Genomic DNA, 23,812 nt, shown 5'->3' on the forward strand with positions numbered 1-23,812 from the left:
ATTTTCTACTTGTTAGTTTAATCCTTTCAGCAATTCTATGTGTAGGGGGGTAGGGAAAGTATCATCCATCCCTATGAACCAATGAAGAAACCGAAGCATATCAAAGCCAGGTGACCTGCCCAAAGCCTCATAAGAGTAAGTTTATGTTCAGCCAAGACCTGAAATCTGGAGTCAGTTCTTAGGACAGATACTTTTTTAAAAGCTGGATATGAGGCTTGTTAATCAGCAAGTATAGCCAATAGGGCCAGTTCCAGACCATCCAGAGACCCTTTTTCAGAAATAAAAAAGAAGAGGGGCTGGAGGGATGCCTGAATGTCAAGAGTGTTTGCTGCTCTTAAGGAGGACTCAAGTTTGGTTCCCAGGACCATTGCTGGGTTTTTACAAACACCTGCAACTCCAGATCCCGTGAATCCAATGCCTTCTCCTGGATGCTATGGAGTGTCCAGCATACATGTGGCATACATACATACACATTCACACACAGAAATAAAAATAAGGACAAATCTTATGAAAATCTTGTTGAATGATGCTCCTAAGGAAGGACTCTGAAGTTGACCCCTGACCACATTGTACCACACATATGCTCTCATATACATAAACCAAAAATATGCACACACATACTCCAAAGAATATATACTGTAAAATAGGCATGATGGAGACTATCTGAAAATCGAGTTCAAATCCTATGCCATGGTCTGGGGGGGCTAAACTGTCTTCATAGGGCATTCTTTTGCTTTGGATGGATGGGTGACTGCAAACATGACTTTCTGCCTTCAAGAAGCACTTGGTGAGCCTGCTCTGATTCCAGCCTCCTTGCACATAGCACTCGTACCCTGTGAAGAGATGTCTTTCCTGCTGGTAGGCAAGAGAAACCTACTCAAAACGTGTCCCTGTTGTATTTCTACTGATCCTCCCAGACACCCCTGCTCTCTAATCCCAGAGAGCTTATGGGAGAAGGCTGGAGGATAAACATCCTCTGTCCCCACACACCAAACATCCCACATTCAGACACAGGCAATGAGTCTCTGATTCGTTGACTCCTGTGTGAGCTGAGTCCAATCACCTTCACACTCTGTGCTTCAGCCACTTCTGATGTTCTAGAATGCTGCAACTGTATCTCCAGAATGAGCTGGTTAGCAGGGTATTGGTGACAGTGTACTATGCCAGTCGGTCCCCAACTACAAATATACACAAGCTTTAACACACAAGCTGTCTGGGCTCTGGGCTCAAATCCTCTACAACTCACTGGTTATGCGTTTGTTACTTCATTTCTCAGACCTTGTTCTTCCTGTTTGTAAAATAACCTACAACCTTGCTTACAATTATATAAGGATGATGTGTGAGTATGTGTGCACTGGCTCACGTGCGTGGGGTGGGCGTGCGTGTGTGTACATGCGCACATTCATTGGCCATAGGGATCACTAAAAAAGAGAAAGCAACTGAGGTTGCTGTCAGCCATGAGTCTATACTAAGGAGTGAGCATTTGGAATCATTTCCTTAGGGGGAGCTGTCCAAGGTGACGAGGCCCATAACTTTCTACCCATTTACTTTACCCTGTCCTTCCTCGCCTCTGCTCCTTCCTGACCTCTCAGTAGATGCCCTGCTCACAGGCAGGTTGACTAAATGTACAAAAAGCAATATGGAGTGGAGACATAGGGGTCCCTGGGGCTCGTTGGCCAATCAGTCTAGACAATTGGGGAGCTCCAGGTTTAGTGAGACTGTCTCAAAATTCAACGTGGAGAGCAATAGATGAAGCTGCCAGTGTCAACCTCTGGGTAAGGCGATGTCTCTGTGAGGCAGATGGAGCTGACAATGTTACCTCCCAGGGCCGTCTACAGCTCACGCGTTTTCAACACCACTGAAGCCCAGAGCCAGTTTTATCTGGAGTCCCCAGAGGCCATTACCTTCTTCCCCTCCCCTTCTGCCCACAGGATACCCAGCCTAGGCTGGAAGAAGAGCAGTCGATCCTGGCGGTGGGTGATTTACTGATGTCTTTATCCATACCCTGATATTTCACAGCTCCCAGGGTTTTGCTGAAGCAAATATGACCTTTTATGCTTCACTTTGTTTAAGACTCAAGGTCAACAGCCCAGCTGTGGTCTTCCACTTACTTCATCCACCAGACGTTCTTGCATCAGAAGCTCACACCAGAGACTCACGGCTCCACTCTCAACCTTTCTTGACTGCCTGGCCTGTGGTGCTAGGATAGAAAAGCTGTTACCATGTGGCTCTAAGGAAAAGGTGGCCCTTGAAGGACTGAGACCAGGCCACTATTACTCTCTGTCGGCCTGTCGTTAGGGTCAAGTCATGGCCTGTTTTTTAAGTCTGCTCAGAGGTGGCGATAGCAACCAGTGTAGCCGTGACTCAAATAGTAAGCGATAAATTAGAACATCTGAGGGTTCAGCCATCCGTTCTGTCAGCGTGGAGAAGACGTGCATCTACCTGACTCAGATGAACTCTTCCAGGTCCTCTAAACCACGCCCTGCCCTCAATTCAAAGCTTCGTTCCTCAGATATCATTAGCACTGCCTGGAAGCGTCTTCCATTTGTGTGAGCGCGACTCCTCTGAAGTGCCCGCCCACTTTGTACTTCTGTGTGGGTAGATGGCAACAGAGTCAGCTGGGCTCATGCATTCTCTGCTTTCTCATGGCGTCTCCGCTGACAGTGGATGATAATTCTGGGGGCGTCTCTTCAGCAAGGAAGAGAGCAGGGAACAGGATAGTGTGAAAGTGAACATGTCATCTGCAAACCCCAGCCCCAGGTCCACCTCACACCTCTAATCCTCTCTAGTCCTGGGAGAAGTGGGGAGACACTCTTTGTAGAGTGTGGTAGGCCTGTGTTCAAACTCTCTTTTTTAGGAGGTCAGGGACTAAGAGATGAACTTAGGGTACATGTGAGGTCCTTTTGTTGCATCTGGGGACCTATTCACTGCTGAGCCTTCTGGGGGGATGTCCCCTCTCAACACACACATACACACACACACACTCACACTCACACTCACACATACACACATACACATGCACACACACATACACACACATACACACATGCACACACGCATACACACACATACACACATACACACACATACACACACACATACACACACATACACACACATACACATGCACACACGCATACACACACATACACACACATACACACACATACACACACATACACATGCACACACACATACACACACATACACACACGCACACACGCATACACACACGCATACACACACATACACACATACACACACACATACACATGCACACATACACACACACATACACATGCACACACACACACATACACATGCACACACACACATACACACACATACACACACACATACACATGCACACACACACATACACATGCACACACACACATGCACACACACACACTCACACTCACACTCACACATACACACATACACATGCACACACACATACACACACATACACACACGCACACACGCATACACACACGCATACACACACATACACATGCACACACACATACACACACATACACATGCACACACACACATACACATGCACACACACATGCACACACACATGCACACACACACTCACACTCACACATACACACATACACATGCACACACACATACACACACATACACACACACATACACATGCACACACACACACATACACATGCACACACACACACATACACATGCACACACACACACACACGCGCGCGCGCGCACAAGCTCTCTAGGTGAGGTCTGTCCTTAGGCCTGACTCCAAACTTATCTTCATATAGGGACTACTGCAGCAATGTGGATAGGGGGAGTGAGGGTAGGGAGGTAGGTAAAGGAGAAGGCTGGTGTGGATGAGCTTGGACTATCTGGTTCGTACTCTGGTTGTTTTTTCAGGCTGTGAAATTTGAAAAAAAAGAGAGAGAGAAACAAAACCAAGTCCCATTTTTAAAGGCAGAAGAACCAAGTCCAAGATGGCTATGCTGATCAAGGAGTTGGATAGAAACCAAGGACCTTGGCTTTTTCCTTTTCCCTACCCAAGTTCTCCCAGGCTTTTGACCATAGATCCAGGAAATGCTCTCTGCTTTCTGCAACTGCTAAGACTTCCACTGCGCCCTTCATAGCATCGGCTTCCATTCCCCCCAAGAAACCACCCCAGTTCCTCCCAGTTTTCTACCCTTTGCAGGGAAAACAAAACAAAACAAAAATCAAACCATAACAAACAAACAAACAAACAAACAACACCTCTAACTGAGGAATTTCAGGTTCTTTGATCTGTGGTGGTTTGGGACGGGGTCCTCTGCACCTTCTCACGTGTAAGGTGAGGAGATCAGCATCTAAGTCTCAGCCACAGACCACCATCTGGAAGCTCCCCCAGTCCCTGTCCTGAGGAGGGGGGTGAGAACCGCTGACTCCCAGCCACACCCACAGGGAGTTTTCCAAGCTTTTCCACTCAGACCTTCTTGGCAGCAGTCAAAGCCGGGGGAGGAGATGAGCACAGGCTGGGAGCAGCCTTGGCATCAGCTCAGCGAGCACGAGGTGGCATTTTGATGGGTGGTAAAAATATCTCCCAAGTGTTCAGGGCCAGCTGCCACCCCACCAGCATCGTAACTTCTCAGAACCTGAAAAGCCCACTCTGTCTACGTGTCCTAGGGGATAGAATGCAGGTCATCAAGCCCCTGATCTAGGGCCACCCTTCTACCTGTAATAGCTGCTTCTGTCATCATGGCCAGATACTGGCACAAAAAGCCTTTAAACCTCTAGGGGAAGTGAAGGGCTGTCAGAAGTACTGTGGCCTGCCTAATGGGCTAATTAAACAGTATCATAGATAATGACTATCAGGGATGCTGGGATGTGGCCCAGTGAGTAGAGCGGTTGCTTATCATACATGAGGCTCTGGGGGGTCCATCTCCAGCAGGGCATAAAGCAGGTGTGATGATACATGCCTGCAATCCTAGCATTTGGAAGGGGGGAGTAGAATCAGGAGAACCAGAATTTGAAGGTCATCCTTAGCCACATAGAGAGTTGAGTGCCAGCCTGAGCTACATTAGACCCTATAAAAAGTCTTGTAATCGGACTGAGAAACAAAGAAAAAGAGGAGAGAGAGCAGTGAGGCACAGTGGCAGAGGAGCTGGGCCAGCAATGCAATGGGAGGCTCATCTATACACTGAGAAGTCAGAGTGCCTGCTCTCTACTAGGAGTCTTTCAGGGGTCACCATAAGGTTCCCCAGCAGAGAAAATCGTAGCCAGGGCTCTATCAAAAGATTCAACATGGCCTGTCTAGGGATCACTCCCACATCACATCCTACTGGCCTTTGCATATATGTCGATGCTGTGAGACAAGAGCTTCTCTAGACAGGGCAGGCCTCCCATCCCTCTAGAACTAACCCACCCCATCCGTCTCCTCTCTGAACGTACTCTATAGCCACTGTCCTTCAGCACAGTGGGCCTCAGTCTTGCTCTTAAATCTTAAAATAAAACCCAAGTCTTGCTCTGGCTTCTGAGGTCCTACCTGATGTCATCCTGCCCCACCCCCAGCTCACTCCCTGCCACTCTGCCCCAGATACCTAGGAGTCCTTGCTGCCTCTCCAACAGGACAGGCACAATCCTACCCAAGGGCATTATGAGAACACTGACTCCTCCACCCGGCTGTTTCCATCACTTCAGGTCTCTGCCCCCATGCCACTCCTCTGACATGCCATCTCTGATGGCCCACATAAGATGACAGCCCAGCACAAGTGCACACATTTAAAATACAGTTTTAGAGCTGGGCGTGTGTACTGGCTGTTTTTGTGTGTCAACTTGACACAAGCTGGAGTTGTCACAGAGAAAGGAGCCTCAGTTGAGGAAATGTCTCCATGAGTCCGAGCTGTAAGGCATTTTCTCAATTAGTGATCAAGAGGGGAGGACCCAGACCATTGTGGGTGGTGCCATCCCTGGGCTGGTGGTCTTGAGTTCTATAGAAGAGCAAGCTGAGCAAGCCAGGGGAAGCAATCGAGTAAGTAACATCCCTCCATGGCTTCTGCATCAGCTCCTGCTTCCTGCCTGTGTGAGTTCCAGTCCTGACATTTTTGGTGATGAACAGCAATGTGGAAGTGTAAGCTGAATAAACCCTTTCCTCCCCAACTTGTTTCGTGGTCATGATGTTTGTGCAGGAAAAGAAACCCTGACTAAGACAAATTGGTACCATCTTAGCGGTGTATTCCTATGATAACTCGACCATGTTTTTGGGAGGACTGTGTAAGGACTTTGGAACTTTGAGCTAGAAGAGCCATTGGGATGTTAAGAGCTCTGTGGGATGGTCTGTAGGAGCTTGGAAGATAGTGTTGAGAACAGTGCAGAAGATGGAGGCCTAGCTTGTGAAATTTCAGAGGGAAGATTAAAGACTCTTGTCAGGGCTGTTTCTATTTTGATTGTGACGATTCTGTGGCTTTGGTTAGCTGGGGCTGAAGAATCAGTTGTGATTAACAAGATACCAGAACCACTAAAACGAAACCTTTGCATTACTGGGACAATTGATGCTGGTCAGCTGGAGCTAAGAAATTAGTGGTGATTAAGAAGAGACCAACATCATTGAGGTGAAATCTTCTGGGAAGTGTTTTCTGAAATCAGAAAGAGGCTGTGTTCCAGAGAAAGCCAAGGTTGTACCTTGCGCTGTGGCTGGACTTGATAATATGTAAGAGTGATTCAGGTGGTACTGGTTTTGAAGGCATGAAGGGGTCATGAAGAGCAGCTGAGGCTGGGCACTGTGAGAGGCCATGGAAGGCCATTGGTGAAGGTGCAGCATCAGTTGCAATTGATGACCCAGGACTGAAGGGGTCATGCAAAGGAGTTGAGGCTTGGCACCATGAAGAGAGGCTACTGGTGAAGCCTAGCTGTAGAAGACAGCAGCATTTTGGAGATGCCGGTACCATGAGATGACCACCAAGAGCAGCAGCAGCAGTGGAGAACAGGCAGCTGGAGCCTAGAAGACAAGGTGTCTGCTACAGAGGACAGAGCTGGAGAAGTGACCCAAGCCCTTGGGAGCTCAGAAGATCTCGTGGGTTGATCCCAGACATTGGACGGTTAGATTTTGATTTCGCTTCTGTGCCCTGATATTTTTCCCTCTTGAAGTAAGAAAGTATTTTAGTGGAGTCCACAGTTAAGAGACTGAATTTTAAAAAGACTTTGAATTTTAAAAGATATTGGATATTTTAAAGGTATTGAACTTTTAGTAGGTAAAGACTGTGGGAGTCTTAAAGTTATTTAGATCTTGGGGATGAATAAGAAAGTAAGGGTTGAGGCTTAATAGTGATGTGTTTGTGTGTCAACTTGACACAAGCTGGAGTTATCACAGAGAAAGGAGCCTCAGTTGAGGAAATGCCTCCATGAGACCCATTTTCTCAACTCGTGATCAAGTGGGGAGGGCCCAGCCCATTGTGGGTGGTGCCGTCCCTGGGCTGGTGGTCTTAGGTTCTGTAAGAGAGCAAGCTGAGCAAGCCAGGGGAAGCAAGCCAGTAAGTAGCAATCCTCCATGACCTCTGCATCAGTTCCTGCTTCCTGACCTGCTTGACCTCCAGTCCTGGCTTCCTTTGGTGATGAACAGCAATGTGGAAGTGTAAGCTGAATAAACCCTTTCCTCTCCAACTTGCTTTTTGGTCATGATGTTTGTGCAGGAATAGGAACCCTGACTTAGACCGCATGGTAGCACACACCTTTAATCCCAGCACTTGGGAGGCAGATGTAAGCATATCTCTCAGTTCCAGGACAGTCAGGGTTACACAGAGAAACCCTATCTAGAAAAAAATTGTGTTAAATTTATTTAATTAATTGATTAATTAATTAAAATAAATAAATAAAATGTAAATATGTGTTTTATTTTAAATTATATATATTGTGTGTGGGGGTATGTGTATCAGAGTTCAGGTGCCATTGGAAGTCAAAAGAAGAAGCCGGTTCTTGGCAGCTGGAGTTACTGACTGCTGTGATCTGATCAGTGCGGGTGACAGGAACCTCACGTCCTCTGCCAGAGTAGTATATGCTTTTAACCTGAGCCTCTCCAGCCTCTAAAACATTGTTTTTTAAGACAAGGTTTTGTGTAGCTCAGGATGATTGGACTCAAGATAAGAGTTTAGGATGATCTTGAGCATTTAATCCTCCTGCCTCCACCTCCTGGGTGGCACACACCATCTTATCCGGTTTTTGTGCTGCTGAGAATTGAACCCCGGACTTTTGTGCATGTTAGGAAGGTACTCCAGTGGGCTACATGCATCCGCCCATATTTTAAATCCTTTCCCTCCTCTCTCTCTTCCTCATAGGCCTGACAGCTTCTTCAAGACCAAGCCTTTGACTATATTGTTGCAACCCAGGGGTCTTGTCCAGATACTTAGTAACTATTTTCTGCCTTGACTTACCTGCAAAGAGGGACCACAGGCTGCAACTGTAACCAAACGAAACCTTTTCTTCCTCACAGCTGCTTTTATTCGCTTGTTTTATCACAGCAACTGAAGTAAAACCAGAGCAAACAGGAAAGAGCCAAGCAGAGCCAGGCCTGCCCCCATCCTTGTATTGGTTCCTCACACTTAGCCAGGAGATAGGATAAGTGCTTCTGCTAGAGTCTTCCCAAGGCTCTGCACACTGCCTCTCTGGAGAGTTCAGAGTTCTAATGTCAGAGCCAGACAGTTCTAATGTCAGAGCTCCGGGTTTCTCTCTCTCTCCAGATAAATAGGGACCTACCCCAGCAATGGATTACAAATGCTCTGTAGGCCAATGTCATCCATGAGGCTGTGACCCCAGCAGTGCCTGGGGAGGCCTTAAGACTAGAAAATCAGATGCCCAGCCTGAGCCAACTCAGTAGATGGTGGTGGATGACACAGCAACCAAGGGGTCCTAAAGCTCAGTTCTGGTTGGAGGCACAGTACTACAGAATGTCAGGCAGAGGTCCAAATGCCTGGGTGCCATGCTTCCCAGTCTCCTGCATGCCCCAGCTGTCCCAAAGGAGCCAGGTCCTATGACCACCCCTGGGCAAGGCTAGCTATCCAGCAGTGGCCACCAGCACTGTCTTCAGGTTCCTGATGCTCCCCCAGGCTCCATTACTCCATACAACTCAAACTTGCATGGATACCACAGGGCTGCCTTACTCTTACTAGGAGGGAGGCGGATGCATTTGGGGGAAAAAGAGGTACAGAGCTACCCTCAACTGCAGGGATGTTCCCAGCCAAAAATCTTCCAGAGCAAGGGGGATGACAAGGGGAAGAATTGGTCGCCTCTCAACAGCCCCAAGGGGGGCTTTTGAATCTGAGATGTGTCACCCTTGAGCAGAGTAAAAGGGGCAGGACGGGAACATGGTGGTGTGATTGGATCTCTGACAATGCACCCTGTGATATGTCTCCCTATGCTCAAGCCGGTTGCGGAGTTTGAACGTCTACTGTTGTCACTCCTATGTGTCCAGCGGAACTCCCAATTGAATGAGACATTTCTGACCAAGCAAACATATACTTTCTACCCTCATCCCTCATCAAACCAGTTGTCCCTTTTATAGCTCTCCTGGTTTAGGAAAATGAAGACGCACAAGTCGGCCTGGCAAACAGGACAAGATGGTCCAAAAGAGAAAGTGGGGAGGCTCTCAACAGTAGCACTTCCAGTCCTAGTATTTTTTGGCTTCAGTACTTCCTGGTCCTAGTAGTACTTCTTGGGTCCCAGTAGTCTCTAGTCCCAGTACTTCTTGTCTCAGTACCTCCTCGTCCCAATAATTGCTGATACCAGTACTTCTTGGTCCTGGTACTTCTTGGTACTAGTACTTCCTGGTTCTAGTACTCCTTGATCTCAATACTCCCTGGCTTCAGTACTTCCTGGCCCCAGTAATTCTTATTTTCTAGTACTTCCCAGTCCCAGTGCTTTTTGGTCTCAGTTCTCCCTGATCTCAGTACTGAATGGTCCTAGTACTTCTTGGTTGACTATGAAGGATACTCATTATGCAATTCCTTCTCGACCCTAGACCACGAAACTGGCAAAGACATTCTCTTTTCCCATTTTACAGATGAATATAACAAGACCGAAGGCAGTGTCATGCTTTGCCTTTGGCTGCAGGTTTAGTAAATGAGCCTGGGTAGAAGCCAAAGGCTTCAAGAGTGCTAGCTGCCCCCCCATCTCCTCTATATTTCAAGGTGTGCCCAGCTTTGCAGAAATGGGTGCCATACAATGGGATGGAAGTCAGTGGTTGGCTTTTCCAGCAAATCCCTCACTTTGCTCCTATTGTTTCTTGTCCTTCTACATAGAAGGCACTTTTGGCAGCGTGGCCCAGCAGATATTGTGTACTAGGAGTGACCTTAAAGGCAAAAGCTGAGCTGAGGGCGGTAAGGGAGAGAGACAGAAGCAGGCTAGATCGTTGGTGCCTGGACAGCCCAGAAAAGCAGAACCCTAACTCTTTTCCTGGATTCTTCTTTAGAAGGGGGCATTCTGGTGAGCCCCCTGTTCATCCTTCTCCACTGCTGCTGCTGGGAGACCTCTGGTAACTTGGTCTCTGCCATGGTTTTGGATTTCAAAGAACCACATCCTACCCGTGTTTGCTGCTAAGCAGCCCTGAGTGGCTGTTTCTGGGTAGAACTGGGGTTCAAGTTGGCATCCTTGTTCCCAGCTTATGCCAAGCTTGCTGGCACTTGAAATTATGAAGAAGTGATACTGATCAGAAAAATTCCCCCAAACAGAGGCTGCAGTGGGTGGCTGGCTCACGTTCCAGCTTTCCAAGACATTAGAGGGCATTAGTAAAATTCCCAGAGGCGAGACCTGGGATGGGTGGAGCCAAGGCTCTTTCTTACCCTTCCTATCCCTTCTACTTGGGTGTACATGATTTCAAAGGGAAGAGAAGTTACAAAACTGCATCCTCAGGAAGGCTGACTTGATGGGACCTCTCACAGCAGCACTGTCCCTGTCTCCCCAACGTCAGATGATACATATTCCTCTCTATCTGTGGGTGCTCAGCACCCCTTCAGGAGAAGCCAGCCTGCCTAGGGACATAGGCAAGTCCTAAGCACAGGCAGAGGACCCTGCACCACATGCTCTTCCCCCTTCAAGAAACGAATATCGAGATATATTCCCCACTTATCGCCAAAGTCATGGGTCAACTTTCCAGGTGGTAGAGAGCAGGGAACCGAGATGTGACCACATGGAATCCTGGGGGCGTAGACTCCATCTTTATATCCCTTCCAGGGGCGGGGGGAGTGATGGTGCAGCAAAAACAGGCAAAAAGTGTAGTATTGAGTGTCAGCTTGGTAAGCTCTAGAACCATCTGGGAGGCAAATCTCTGGCTAGTCTGAGAGGAAATTTCTGGAATGAGCTAGCTGAGGAAGCTGCAGGAAGACCAGTTTACTAAATGTAGTCAGTACCACCCGGTGGATCGGGGTTCAGGACTTAGAAACATAGAAAAAGCAAGCTCAACCCCAGAGTCTACCTCAGCACCAGTATCCACCTCAGGACCAGCATTCACCTCAGCACTACCTCAGGACCAGCATCCACCTCAGGACCAGCATCCACCTCAGGACCAGCATCCACCTCAGGACCAGCATCCACCTCAGGACCAGCATTCACCTCAGCACCACCTCAGAACCAGCATCCACCTCAGGACCGGCATCCACCTCTCTCAGCTTCCCGACTCAGTACAATCTGACCAGCTGCCTCACACTCCTGCCCTAAGCCTTCTCTACCCTGAAAGGCTGAATGTTCAAACTGAGTAAGAATCAACCCCTCCTTAAGTGACTTTGTTAAGTTAAGCAATCCATCCCGAGCCCTACACATCTTCACCTCTATACTCCACACTCTAGAAGTGAGGTGTCCCATCAGCCTAGAAACTGATGGAGCAGAAGGAGCTTCTGTGGTTGTTCCCTTGAGGGGGACAACATACCTCAAGGCCCCTCTTGTCCCTACATTGAGGTGCTGGACACACCACACGCAGGGTAAAGGCAAGCCTGTAGCTTGGCTGGTCCCACTGAGCTGTAGGTAGAGAGCTGGCTGTGCCCCGGGCCCTCTCTGGGACTGGTTCCAGCATCTCATCTGCTGACAGCCGTTCCTGACAGCTCTTAGAGACAAGTGTTGGTGAATGTCACTTGGGCCGATAATGACATGCAGGGCACTTAACTTTTCATGTCACACCAGAGATGAGGCTTAGCTGAGATGGGCTGTCACTCTCTCTGAGTGGGGGAGGGGCTGTTCCTCCCCTCCTCCCATGCTCAATGCTTTCCCCTCTGAGGGGTCCCCATTAATGTTTTTCCTTCCCTGAAAGGTCTGGCCCTGATGATGTGAGACGTGACTGTCAATCTTCCCCAGTCACACTGAAAGCAAGACAGGTACCACCTGAGGACTAAATGAACCCACAGTGCCCCAATACCTGCCTGCAGGGCTGGCCAGTGCATCTTTGGGGAGAAGTACCTGGGGGGCGTGATATAAGGTATCTGCTAACAAGAGAGCTTTCAGGACAGAAGTTTTTCCTTGGTCACCTGAGGTTAGCTGGGTCTCCCCATCTGGAAAGAGGCCAGAACCTGGAATGTTCTGGAATGAGGCCTAGAACCACATGCATCAGACACTGCTCACAGCTCTCCTGGGGTTCGATGGAACCCCTGGGTATCAGTCAGTGACATGGATCTGGGTCAGGCTAGACTCTCTGAGCCTCTAACGTGATGACTGTCTCTGACCTCAGGCTCCGGGGCTCAGATGCCTCAGAAGTCCTAATACCAGAACACTGGGCCCTGTACAGTAAATGCTGCAGAAACCATTCTGTCCTGCTGAAGAAGAGTCACAGGCTGAAAGGACTGGTGTCACACTAGTTAGACATTCCAACTCCTACCTCCCCATCTTCCCTGGGAGAGACTAACTGGGTTCTCTGGGGGCCCTGGAAGCTCCCAGATTACCTTAGCTGTTGCTTAGGCTGCCACAGGGCAGCTCTGAGGTCTGTTTCCCTTCTGTTCATCAAGTGTGAAATTTGCAGACTACATAGGGTCAGACTCACCAGTGACCACGGGTGGGAGGTGTCTACACTGGAGCAGCATGAGCTGGAGAAGAAGAGGGAGGCAAAGCTATCTCCTTCACTCTCCATCACCAGGGCCAGACCCATTCAGGTAAATAACAGCATTAATGGGGACCCCTCTGAGGGGACAGCAGTGAGCATGGGAAGGGGAGGAACAGTCCCTCTCCTACCCAGAGAGAGTGACATCCTGTGGGACAGTGACACATGTGTTAGCAAACCTCACCTGTGAACTATGCAGGGTAGAACTGGTGAGATGTTATTCTTGTGATAGACTAGTCCCTGTGTGTGTGGAGGGTGTACACATGTACACATGCACATGCATGCATGCACTAACACATGTATCTGTGCATGTGTGCTGCATGTTGCCCTTTCCTATCCATAAATCCTTTAACTACATCAACAGGGCTGAGATCTCTTTGTAAGTCCTTTCATCTTCAAGGTCGATCTTACCTCATTTCACAGGAATTTCTAGAATGTCATTTCTATGCTAGGCCATTCTGTATTACACTCACTACAGCTCTATTCTGGCCATTCTGGAGTAAGCACAGTACAGCTCTGTTCTGCTTCACAGAATCACAACCCCCCCTGACCTGAGCAGTGTGTGTCCTTGACACAACAGAGAACTATTGTGTCTTTTAACACTGCACTGATACATGGCTGTGATGTCCTTATGAGCAACAACTTAAAACCTGGGTAACAATTCTGAGAAAGCCCCATTCTCTTTACCTTGGACTTGTGTGGCAATGATTATAATACACTCCTTGAAATAAAGAGATCAATAATAAAGATGACCAAGACAGACGAAGACAGATGATAGGTAGATTACAGGTGGACGGATAGAGAGATAGATAGATAGACAATGACAGACAGATAAATAGACAGTGATAGGTAGATAAATAGGTAGATGATAGACAGTGATAGATAGATAGATAGATAGATAGACAATGACAGACAATAAATAGACAGTGATAGGTAGATAGATAGATAGATGATAAACAGAGATAGATAGATAGATAGATAGATAGATAGATAGATAGATAGATAGATAATAGGTAGGTTGATAATGGGTAGATGATAGATAATAGTAGGTCAATAGATAGATAGATAGATAGATAGATAGATAGATAGATAGAATGAGAGAGAGAAAGAGAGGGAGGATAGGTACATAAATAGATGCTAAATAAATGGATGATATGTAGATAAATAGATGATAGATAGATAGTATAAATCATAGATACTAGAGGATGGATACATAGATGATACATACATACATACATATACATACATACATACATACATACATACATACATACATACATAGATGATAGATAGATAAAATAGATTAAGGGAGAGGAAGGGACTAGGATACTACAATCTCTTTCAAGGGCTTCAACGACCCCAGGACCTCCCTTATGTCTCTGCCTCTTAAAGGTCCACAGCACCTCCTAGTACTGCCATTCGGGACCCCCAGTCAAACCATAGCAACAGACCTGCCTTTTTCTGACTGAGACCTTGAGGGACTTTTGTGATATTATCTTGCCCCTTTATACGTGGTATGACCAGGAGGACTAAGTGAAATAGACTCTGGAAAGCTGTGCCTCACGTGTACACTGAGGCTTCCATAATGTTGGTGCTGGTGATTGCTCCTACTCTCCTCTGAGAGCATAGTCTCCTTAGGGTTTTCTTCAAAGCTTTGGAAATCTATCTTCTTCCTAATAAGGCTAAATGGAATACCCAACCTCTTTCCACTTCCTTCCCTAGGACAGCAGAGAGTATGATGACCTTGAGGACTGCTATTACTTTGGCCAGTATTGACAATACTAACAGAACCCTATATCCTGTGGCAGCTTAATATGAGCTGATACTACACAGAGAGCTTCCTTTTCTATTTTGTTTGCTTTTGGTGTGTGTGTGTGTGTGTGTGTGTGTGTGTGTGTGTGTGTGTGTCTGTGTGTCTGTGTGTCTGTGTGTCTGTGTTGTCTGTGTCTGTGTGTGCGATGTGTATATGTGCATAAACATGCATGTGCTAAGCTGTTTAGCCAATTCACCAGGGATTAGCCTTGTTTAATATCCCAGGGCTACAGACATGAGCCATTCATCATGCTTGACTTTTATGTGAATTTTAGAGATCCAAACTCAGGTGCTCCCTCTTGTGAAGCAAACACTTCACCAGCTAAGCCAGACTCTAGATGAAGCATTTTCCTTGTGGTATATCATCTAGTCTTCATGGACAGCCTTAAGGAGTTACCCTTGACCTCTGCAGTTTGTTTTGTTGTTCTAATTTCTAATGCTTACTTTTTAGTCTACTTTGTTATTATGTTCTGGTGTTTGGTTTTGCTTTGCTTCGTTTTGAAACGGGGTCTCTCTAAGTAGCCTAGTATGGTGGTGAATGGTCCCCCATAGATCCATATGTTTGAATGCTCAGTCATCAGGGAGTGGCACTACTTGAGAAGGATTAGGAGGTGTGGCCTTTGTGGAGTAGGTGTGGCCTTGTTAGAAGAAGTGTGTCACTGTTGGTGAGCTTTGAGCTTTCTGAAGCCCAAGTCAGGCCCAGAGTCTTCCTGCCAATCCAAACGTAAGGCTCTCAGCTACTTCTCCAGTGCCAGATACGCCTGAGTGCCGCCATGCTCCCTGCCCTGATGATAATGAACTAAACCTCTGAAACGGTAAGTTAGTCCCAATTAAATGCCTTCTCTTATAAAAGTTGACGGGCATGCTGTCTTTTCACAGCAATAGAACAGTGACTGAGACACTAAGATTGGCCTGAATCTCACTACATAGAGCAGGCTGGCCTTGAACTCCCGGAGAGCTGCCTGAATCCACCTCCCAAGGCATTGGCATTAAAGGCCTACATAACCACATCTGGCTAGACACTTTCATTTTATTTTTACTCTCCAGATTCCTAGTCTGCTAGCCAAGAGAATACATTTGAATTTTCTCTTGCGTAACAGCACGAACCCAGCTTCAAGGCCTGGTGCCGTTCCAGGTACTTATGAGCCCCTGGTGAGGGTAGAAGGTGACATCTTCATGACAGTGACATGGCCACACTGCTGACATATGCCCATCTCGTCTCTGCAACCTCATAACGCCAAACCTTTCATCAACGAATGCCCAAGCCAGCCACACAGCTGGTGGCTTTTAGCTGTTCTGCTTTTTAGCAAGTCAAAGCCACATGACAAATCCACACTTGAAGAAGATGTACTTATTTTCCAAAAGGTCAGCCTCACAGGCTATGAACAAATGTAAATTAAATCAGGTCTGCGTCCCACCTCTGCGACTGAGAAAGATAAAAGGTGTTGCGGTCAAGAAGGACATTGTTATGTGCTGCCTAAGAGAGAGTAGATAAATAATCAAACACAACAGGCAAGTGTTATAATTGACTTGTTAAGCCAATAATTCAACCCCGAAGAGAATATGTGGTGAAAACTGGCATGTCACCAACTGTATTTTTACTTCGGTACAAAAAAAAAAAATCCATGACGATATTACTCTTAATACTGAAAAACAAGAAGCGACCTAAAATTCTAGTGATCGAAGGCTAATGGTTAAGTCAACACAAAATATTTTAGTACCGTGGGGACTAAGCGAGCTGAGCCAGCTGAGATCTCAGGTGGGAAAGACGAAATTTATTAATGCTGTAGATGGACCACGCATGTCCTTCTGAGCTGGTGTAAAACAGAGGCACTTCCTAAAGCCTTCCAGTTAGGTCTGCATGGCGGGAGGCAAGGTAATTTTACTGTCCCTTCCACAACTTTCCTCTCCTAGTTTTCTATGAAAACTGTATTTTATCAGCAACACACACACACACACACACACACACACACACACACACACACACACAGAGAGAGAGAGAGAGAGAGAGAGAGAGAGGCCTTATAACTTTATCTTTTGAGAAAGTATAGCTTTATAATTCACTTGAGAGAGAGACAGACAGACAGAGAGACACAGAGAGAGAAGCTTTATAAGAGAGAGTGTGTGAGGCTTTAGAACTGTCTTTTGATACATATCTCTCCAAGCTCACTTCTAAGCCCATCCCCTCTGCATGCTCTATGCCTAGGCTCAATAAGGGCATTCTCAGCTCTGCTGTTTCCGTGGTGTTCTGGCCCTCAAGGACACATTGGTTTCTTCCTTATCAGTTCTGTCCCTATCCAGAAATTGATCAACCCGGAAGCCCTCCATGATGTGACTGTGGCCTCTGGGTCATGTGTTGAGGCCTGCGGCTCCATTCCCAAGCTAGTCATTCTGTGAGCACACGATGGGCAGGATTTCCTAGGATACCACACACTTCCTAAGCAGTAGGGGTTGAGGTCACAGCCCTTGTTTTTACTGAAACTGAGGCCCGTATGGGGAAAGACTCCGCTGAGATCATCCATGCAGGCTCTGGTGTCTGCCTATGGCTCCTGTCACATGTCATTCCTTTCTATTGTTGTTTGTTCTTTGGAGACAGGGCCTCACCATGAAGCTTTGACCATCCTGGAACTTGCACACACGCTGCCCTAGGAAGTATGATCTCCCTGCCTCTGCCTCTAGAATTCTGAGATTATAGCCATGCATTAATATGCCTGGCTGGGGTACGTAATTCTCCTGCCCTGGGTTAGCTTCCCTTTTGTCCGGGCCTCAGAATGACCCTTGACCTTCACAGCCGCTTTTCAAAGGCAGTATCATTGACTCCATTTCCACAAGGAGCCCAGGGTCCAGAGGGGTGGTGGACAGGGTGAGGCTCCTCTAAGATCTGAAAGGACCCTATGAGCCTACGAGTCTCCCTTCGGCAGCCAGAAATGGGCCAGCAAGGGGAAGCTCTTCTTAATATGGAAAAAGAAACCAAAGAAAAAGGCAGACATCTCTGGAGGAAAAAGGCAACCCGAGGCAGGACTCAATCCAGAGGAAACAGAACTTAAGGTATGGGAAAATGAACATCTGGGGAAATCATGGGGCCTTTGATGCAGCCCGGCCTGAAGTAGGTTTCCTTTAATGATTTGAGGTAGTGCAGTTTAGCTCCACTACTCTTTTTTTTTTTTTTATTAACTTGAGTATTTCTTATATACATTTCAAGTGTTATTCCCTTTCCCGGTTTCCGGGCAAACATCCCCCTCCCCCCTCCCCTTCCTTGTGGGTGTTCCCCTCCCAACCCTCCCCCCATTGCCGCCCTCCCCCAACAGTCTAGTTCACTGGGGGTTCAGTCTTAGCAGGACCCAGGGCTTCCCCTTCCACTGGTGCTCTTACTAGGATATTCATTGCTACCTATGAGGTCAGTGTCCAGGGTCAGTCCATGTATAGTATTTAGGTAGTGGCTTAGTCCCTGGAAGCTCTGGTTGCTTGACATTGTTGTACTTAGCTCCACTACTCTTACACACACACACACACACACACACACACACACACACACTGACTCACTTTGAGTAAACCACTGTCTACCACAAGTTTCTATCAACATGGGTAGGTTAGGTCTATAGAGCAGCTGAGTAATCTGGAGCCAACCAGAACTGGAAAGCTGGCCGAGATACTCAACTCTTTTCTCCTCTCATAATTTTCTACCATGACTACAAGGAGTCAGAGATGCTTCAGCCGCTGAATTTCCCAGGCTCAGCTCTGACCCTGCTTTCACAGAAAGGAGCTTAGAAGTATCTAGCCACTTAGCTGTCACACCTTCACCCTCTCCCGGGAAACATGGTCCTTCCACATACATTCTTCTCCTGCCATCCTGGGGGGAGCCCCTTACCTGTAGCAGAGGAACAGTTGACCCAGGGTCCCCACAGGCTTCCCTGGAGAGAAGTTCCGGAAGCAGGCGCACAGGGCTCTAACCTCCCGGCCCTGCCCCAGGCACGCTCCCGTGCCACCTGACCACACTGCAGCCTCTGGCTCACCTGTAAATCAGTACCTCGTCGTCGGAGCAGTTGTACTGCAGCTGATACATCTTCACCCTGGGTGCCGACTTGCTGACAGACCACTTGACCAGGGCAGATGTGGTGGTCACATCAGACACAAGCACAGCCCTCTCTGGGGTGCTTTTGGGAGGCTCCCCAGCCCCGCTACCTCCCCCTCCCCGACTGGTCTTGCTGGAACCCGTGATGTCTGAGAGGCGAGACTTGGGCGGCGCCATCCGGCTAGTGCTGTTACTGAGGTGTGGGAGCTGCACGATAGAGACCTCTACGGTGGCGGTAGCCTCTCCTGCCGCGTTGGCTGCAATGCAGGTGAAGGGGCCGCTGTCCTGAGAGGTGGTAATTAGAATGTCCAGAGTGCCGTTGTCATATACGGCAGTCCTGGAAGAGTTTCCTACCAAGCGGTCATCGGGGGCAACCCAGTGGATCAAAGGGCTGGGGTCCCCAATGGCCTTGCACTTAAGAGTGGCTGCCTGGCCCTCCAGAACCAGCAGCTTGTGTGTGTGCTGGGTGATGAGGGGCGGCTCACACACAAACTCCTCCTCGCGAATATGCCAAAAATAGCGACCCTTGAGACCTCCAGGGGATCCACAGGTCTCCAGGTCGTCATCCCTCTCCAGCCTTCGCAGCCAGAGAAGCTCACAATTGCAGTGCAGTGGGTTCCCTCCAAAACTAAAGGACAGGGGTGGGGCAAAGGGTGTGGCAGTGAGCAAGGAGGCCTGGGAGCGGGCAAAGATGGGGTCTGGGGGAAGCTTCTGCAGCCGATTGGACGTGAGGTCCAGGCGGGCCAGTTTCTGCAGGTCTGCGAAGGTACCCTCAGCGATGTGGTCCAGCAAGTTGTGGTCGAGACTCAGCTGATGGAGGTTGACCATGCGCCTTACAGAATCCCAGGGAAGACCGTGGAGGTTGTTGTAAGATAGGTCCAAATCTTCTAAAGTCAACAGGAAGTCTTCAAAGGCATCATCAGCAATGCCACCCAGCTGATTATTGTTCACAATAAGGTGCTGCAGGTTGACTAGGCCCCGGAGTGTGTCCTCCCCAAGGCTAGGTAGCCGGTTGCTGTCAAGGTGCAGGGAACGGAGGCTCTCAAGGTCCAGGAAGGAGAAGGGCTGGATGTGGCTGATGGTGTTCCTAGACAAGGTCAGATCCACTAGCCCTGTCATGTTGGCAAAGTCTTGGCGGCCAATGTGGATGATGAAGTTGCCACCCAGACGCAGCTCCACTGTCCTCCGGTCAATGTCAGGGGGCACGAAGAGGAGCCCCTTGGAAGGACACAGGGTCCCCAGTGACTCAGACAGATTCTGGCAGACGCAGTACTTGGGGCAGGCATCGACCACAGCAAACGCCATGCCAAAAGCCAGCAGCCCGCCAAGCAGAGTCTCCATGGTCTGGTCACTCGGCCTCTGCACCTGGAAGGAAGGACACAACATCAATGTCAGCAGGTAATTGCCCTTATTAAGAGCTTCCTCCCTCCAAGGAATGTCACACAGCACTAGGGAACAACAGAGACAGGCTATGCCCAGGCAAGTGCTCATACCTTTTCATTGAACTCTTCTAACATTTTTTCCACTTTATTTTTTCTCTTCAACTGGTATTATCTCCTAACAACTTGATTCACTGTTTGTGTATTTTCAGATTATTTCCTAAATTACATGTGAGTACCATGCTAGCAGACCTTTTATATGTTTTATGAACTGCTGCTTTATAATCATCTAGCACAGTGTCTGAAAGCCCAGAGAAACCTAGTTACTCAGTTGGTATTTGTTAGATGGTGGGTGGACAGATGAGTAGGTGATTAGATTTTGGCTGGATGGATAAGTAAGTATACAGATTGGGGGATAATAGTTGGATGTGTGGGTGGCTAAATGGATAGATTTGGCATTGGTATGTCTACAGATGGAAGGATGGATGAGTGGATACAGGGAAGGATGGGTGATAGATGGGCAGGAGAGTCTGAGATGGGTGTCTTTGTGGCTAGAAGGATAGATGGATAGATGTGTGGGCAGGTGGACAGATGGGTAGATGGATGGATAGGTGGGCAGGTGTATACATGGATGGATGGATGGATGGATGGATGGATGGATGGATGGTTGGATGGGTGGGTGGATGGATGGATGGACAGATGGACACCTCCCTGCTGGGTATATACTCATTTCCCTAGGGTGTTCACAGCCTCACTCATTGTCCAGCACTTAGCAGGCATTTTTCTTAATGGACATATAGGGTAGGAAAAAGACAAGGATTTCCTGGGGGTTTCTGTGCCTCCCAATCTTACAGTCTTTCAGAATCTCCCTATTCTATGTGGCAACAATTATGTACCGTTTTGTGTGTAAGGCTAAAACCAAGCCATTGTGTTGGTCTGTGAGAAACCCTGTGTTGTACAGCTTCCTAAAGACCAGAATTTCTAAAATTGACTTTCTCAGAGTGCTAATTACGTTCCACAAAAGTGGCTTCAGAGGGCAATAATCTGGGAATGCGCTGCCCACTTGCTAGCCCTTGTGAACGCTCTGCACATGTTAGTGAGTTTGGAAGAGCTGAGGTATTCCACAGTAGGGAAGAAGACACTAGATTAAAGATTAATTTGGTGCTGCTTTTAAAAAAATTCATTTCCTCTGTGCATGTGCACACACTTGTGTGTTCAGACACGCGTGTACATGCGTGTGGAGGCTGGAGGTTGACACCAATTGTCGTCCTCATGGGCTTCCCACCTTATTTTTACAATAGTGTTCCTCCCTGAACCTGAAACTCCCCCATTTAGGCTGGACTTGCCATCCAGTGAGATTCAGCGAGACTTTACCTCCCCAGAACTGGGATGATAGGCACATTGTGCCTGGGTTTCACATGGGTGCTGAATATATAACAAACACTTTATCAATTGAGCTATCGTTTCCGCCCTATTCTTGTTTTGAGCAAGTTATTAGTATTTCAAGGAAGTAGAAATCTGTGTGTCTCAAGCCGGGTGCCACAGATACAAAGAAAGCACCCAGCAGACGGTTTATGTATATGCTACTTGATGTATGAGTGAGGTGTCCTCCGTAGCCCTTGGCATTTGAACACTTAGTCTCCAGCTGTTTGGGAGGTTAAGCAGGTGTGATCCTGTTAGATGTAAGTGACTGGAGGCAGACCGTGAGTCTAAAGACATTGGCAGTCACTGTTTCTTTGTGTTTATGACTCAAGGCATGTACCCTCAGTCTTCTGCCCCTGTCCCTGTGCTTTTGCCCCCAACCCCCACTGAGGATCCCAACTCTCTGAACTATTAGCCCAAGCAAACCCCTTCCCCTCTATGCTGACTTGTTCATGCTGACGGCAAAGGTTTCCTGCGTTCCTGTCCAGGCTCTGCCAAGTGTGACCCTAGAAGACCAGAGCTCCTCTTGGGAACAGAGGAAGGCAACAGAGAGAGTTCTGTGATTGACAGTCAGAGACGTAGGCACTTGATGGGACCCAGGGTGGGGCGGTCGCTCTGCCTCAGCAAGGAGTTTGGTGACAGTTGGTACTGGCACTGGAGAAGTGATAAATATGTACTATATACACATGCCATATATAAAATCCTCTTCCAATCATATGCTTGGTCACGCAGATTTCAATTCTATTATGGTACCTCTTTAAGGGAAACTCCTCCTTTGAGACCCTTCAAGGACCAGCAGCTTTCCCCACATTTCACCTGTAGATGGCGCTGTCCCGAGAACGGGGCTGTCTGACAGAAACTCCACTATGAGCCAAACCATACCAGACAGTGACAGTATCTTGTTAAAAATGAGATAAAAGGGGCTGGGGATTTAGCTCAGTGGTAGAGCGCTTACCTAGGAAGCGCAAGGCCCTGGGTTCGGTCCCCAGCTCCGAAAAAAAAGAACAACAACAACAAAAAAAGATAAAGTTCATTTTAGTAGCATATTTCATTTTGCCCACAATATCATGTCAATGTCACCAGTGCTGTTATGGACGAGATGTTGAATATTCTTTCATTTGTATAGTGACTTTGAAATCTGGTGTGTATTTCACACTTACCAGCACACCCCAAATGATCCTCCTCCATATGCGGCTATGGGTTCCCTAATGATCAAGACTGCTGTCTGCTGTCTGCTTTGTAAACAAAATTTCATTAGCACATGGCCCACTCATTCCTTAGCGTCTTTCTTGGGCCATCTTTCTTAGCTATGTGGTAGAGGTGCAGGGTGTGCACACAGAGAGCACAGGACCAGCAAAAGCTAATGCTATTTGCTGTCTGGTCTTTTCTGGAAGTTTTCTGTGTTCTAGAAGGTCCTTCATTAGGAGTTCCCTGTGGAATCTCCCAAATGTCTAATTCCACATGGTGCTACCCCATCCCCTCAGGAGCAACTAAAGTCCAGCTAGTACCTACTGCCACCAAACTCCTTGCAGAAGGAAAGCAACCATCCTGCCCTGGGGCCCATCAAGTCAGTCTCTCTCTCTCTCTCTCTCTCTCTCTCTCTCTCTCTCTCTCTCTCTCTCTCTCTCTCTTCCCCCTATCCTCCCTCCCTTCTTCCCTCCTCTCTCTCTCCCTCTCTGTCTGTCTGTCTCTGTCTGTCTCTCTGTCTGTCTCTCTCTCTGTCTCTCTCTCTCTGTCTCTCTCCCTCCTCTCTCTCCCTCCCCCTCCCCCTCTCCCTCTCTGGCTGTCAATCACTGGAGAACTCTATTTGTTGGCTTCCTCTGTTCCCAAGAGGAGCTCTGGTCTTCTACGTACACACTTGGTAGAGCCTGTGCAGGAAATCTTCAGCATCAGTTTTAGGCAGGAAAAGCTGGAGCTAGACCCCGGGGCTGTTAACCTAAGGCCTGTACTAGCATCTTCTGCTTGGTCCCCAGATCCGTCCCAGCCAGCCCTGCCAGTTCTGTGGGTTAAGAGGCTGATTCTGGCAGCCTGCCTCAGTGTAGTGTGGATTGTGGCCACCTCTATATCTTTTGGACG

General features: G+C 48.0%; 1 protein-coding gene across 4 annotated transcripts in view; it reads right to left on the reverse strand.

The window, feature by feature from the left end:
- The window catches only part of Lrfn2 (leucine rich repeat and fibronectin type III domain containing 2), a 170,946-nt gene that overhangs the window by 13,590 nt on the left and 133,544 nt on the right, over window positions 1-23,812 (reverse strand). For 3 of the 4 annotated variants that reach the window (XM_087565770.1, XM_087565771.1, XM_087565772.1), the window contains one exon: window positions 18,877-20,300. In XM_087565770.1, the coding sequence (XP_087421896.1) occupies window positions 18,877-20,276 (1,400 nt within the window). In that variant the 5' untranslated portion in view covers window positions 20,277-20,300. Of the gene's footprint in view, window positions 1-18,876; window positions 20,301-23,812 lie in introns of those variants that run through there. The other variant, NM_001039699.1, reaches the window with a different exon arrangement.

This window comes from Rattus norvegicus, chromosome 9 (genome assembly GCF_021556685.1).
Source record: "Rattus norvegicus strain SHRSP/BbbUtx chromosome 9, alternate assembly SHRSP_T2T, whole genome shotgun sequence".
Classification (NCBI taxonomy): Eukaryota; Metazoa; Chordata; class Mammalia; order Rodentia; family Muridae; genus Rattus; species Rattus norvegicus.